This window comes from Microtus ochrogaster, unplaced genomic scaffold, assembly GCF_000317375.1.
Source record: "Microtus ochrogaster isolate Prairie Vole_2 unplaced genomic scaffold, MicOch1.0 UNK14, whole genome shotgun sequence".
Classification (NCBI taxonomy): Eukaryota; Metazoa; Chordata; class Mammalia; order Rodentia; family Cricetidae; genus Microtus; species Microtus ochrogaster.
This window is the reverse complement of record NW_004949112.1, coordinates 788,040-790,171: the sequence shown is the minus strand read 5'-3', so window position 1 is coordinate 790,171 and position 2,132 is coordinate 788,040. Positions and strand designations below refer to the sequence as shown.

General features: G+C 46.1%; 1 protein-coding gene across 1 annotated transcript in view; it reads left to right on the top strand.

Annotated features, from left to right (window-relative positions):
* Saal1 (serum amyloid A like 1) overlaps positions 1-2,132 on the top strand; it is an 18,392-nt gene that overhangs the window by 15,637 nt on the left and 623 nt on the right. Inside the window, exon 11 of the mRNA XM_005366756.2 lies at positions 1,138-1,230. Coding sequence (XP_005366813.1) covers positions 1,138-1,230 — 93 coding nt within the window. The remainder of the gene's footprint in view (positions 1-1,137; positions 1,231-2,132) is intronic.

Genomic DNA, 2,132 nt, shown 5'->3' with positions numbered 1-2,132 from the left:
CCATTACAGATGGTTGTGAGCCACCATGTGGTTGCTGGGAATTGAACTCGGGACCTTTTGAAGAGCAGGCAATGCTCTTAACCTTTGAGCCATCTCTCCAGCCCCCCGCCCCCCCGTATCTGGTTTTTTTTTTACAGGGTTTCTCTGTGGCTTTGGAGCCTGTCCTGGAACTAGCTCTGTAGACCAGGCTGGTCTCGAACTCACAGAGATCCGCCTGTCCAAGGCCACTCTTTAAAAAAAAACGCATTTAATCGGGATTTGCTAACAGTTTCAGAGGTTAGTCCATTGTCATCATGGACGGGAGCAGGCAGGAGAGGTGCTGGAGAAGGAGCTGAGAGCTACATCCTGGTCTGCAAAGAGGAGGAGACATTGGCTCTTGCTTGGGTATTTGAAACCTCAAAAACCTCACAGTGACACACTCCCAACAAAGCCACCTACTCCAGCAAGGCCATGCCTTCTGATCCTAATCCCTTCAAATAGAGCCACTTCCTGGTGACTAAATAATGCACCTGCAAGCACCCGCCCCATTCAAACCACCACAGCATCTTTTTTGTTTTGCTTTCAGATATGTTTTCGATTGTTCGTCATTGCTTTAGGTTTGGGAGGAAAAGACAAGCCTGTTCCTTTGTCTTTAAGATACAGGCAAACAGCAGGAAGGTGTGTTGATTAAAGACCCGATGGCATGCCATGAGACTCTTAGGTTCCACTTCAGGGAATTTGGGTTTAATCTCGAGGAAACTGGGGTGCAACTGAAGTTTTCTTTCTTCTTATAAGCAAGTGATAAGATCAGTTTGGAAAGATTCTTCCAAACACAGCAGGCCTAAAGAATTGAGTTGAGGGCTGGAGGCCACGAGCCAGCCAGTGGGTTTATAGATGGTAATCTTCGGGAATAGTCTGGAAATGAGAGCCTGGGATAAGGGGGTGCACAGGAGGGACCAGCAGGCAGGCTTCCGTGAGTGGCATCCTTCACTGAGGTTAGCAGTGTTCGGGGTACACAGGGCTCTTCATGGCAGCTCAGCTGAGGGTTTGAAATGCCGGTGGGACCAGTGTGATTGTGTATACTGATGTTTATCTGTTTGCCAGGTGCAGCATTGGACATTTTCCTTTTCTGACTAAGTTTTCTGTTGTCTGTTGTAGGAAACTGTGGCTCTGGGACTGCAGGAGGGCCAGTTAAACAAAGAGAAGTGTTCCTGTGCATTTCAGTGCCTCTTGCCCCTCTACAGCCCAGTGGTGAGTAGGGAGAATGCATGGGGCTGAGATTCTGTCAGAGACGGTGGTATATCTTACAGGATCCAATGCCTTGTGCCTTGAGATTATTATGAACTCAAGAGGAAGCAATCAACATGGGTTTATAGTGCCCCTTCCTATTATGAAGTAGACAGCCTGTATAGTTAGTGAAAGTCTAAATTTTTTAATTAAAGTTTTTTGAGATTTTGTGTGTGTGTGTGTGTTTTCCCCTTAATATATGTCTGTGCAGAATATGTGTACAGTTGGCTAGAAAGGCCAAAAGAGAGTATTGGATCCACTGCAACTGGAGTTACAGATGGTTGGGAGCTGCCATGTGGGTGCTGGGAATTACATCCAGGTCCTCTAGAAGAATAGCCAGTTCTCTGAACTCAGAAGCTAAATTTTTCTTCTCTCTCTCTTCCCTGCCGTTCCCCCACCACCACCTTGTGAGATTGGGTCTCACTGTTTAGCATAGACTGGTTGTAACTCTATAGTCCAGGTTAGCCTTGAACTCATAGGAATTTGCCTGCCTCTGCCTCCTGAGTTCTGGGATTAAAAGCATGTGCCACCATGCCTGCTCCCAAACCTAATTTTTATGAATACATTTTTATGATTTTTCACACAACACTATTTATTACCATTGAATGCAATTTCAAAATAAGAGTTTTTAGGAAATTGAACTGTGGAAAATGAAAGCGTAAGGGACCTGTCAGCAGAGAGGGTTATGATAGAGTGTCGGTGCACAGAGGGTTATGATAGTGTTGGTGCACAGAGGGTTATGATAGTGTCGGTGCACAGAGGGTTATGATAGTGTCGGTGCACAGAGGGTTATGATAGAGTGTCGGTGCACAGAGGGTTATACTAGAGTGTCGGTGCACAGAGGGTTATGATAGAGTGTCAGTGCA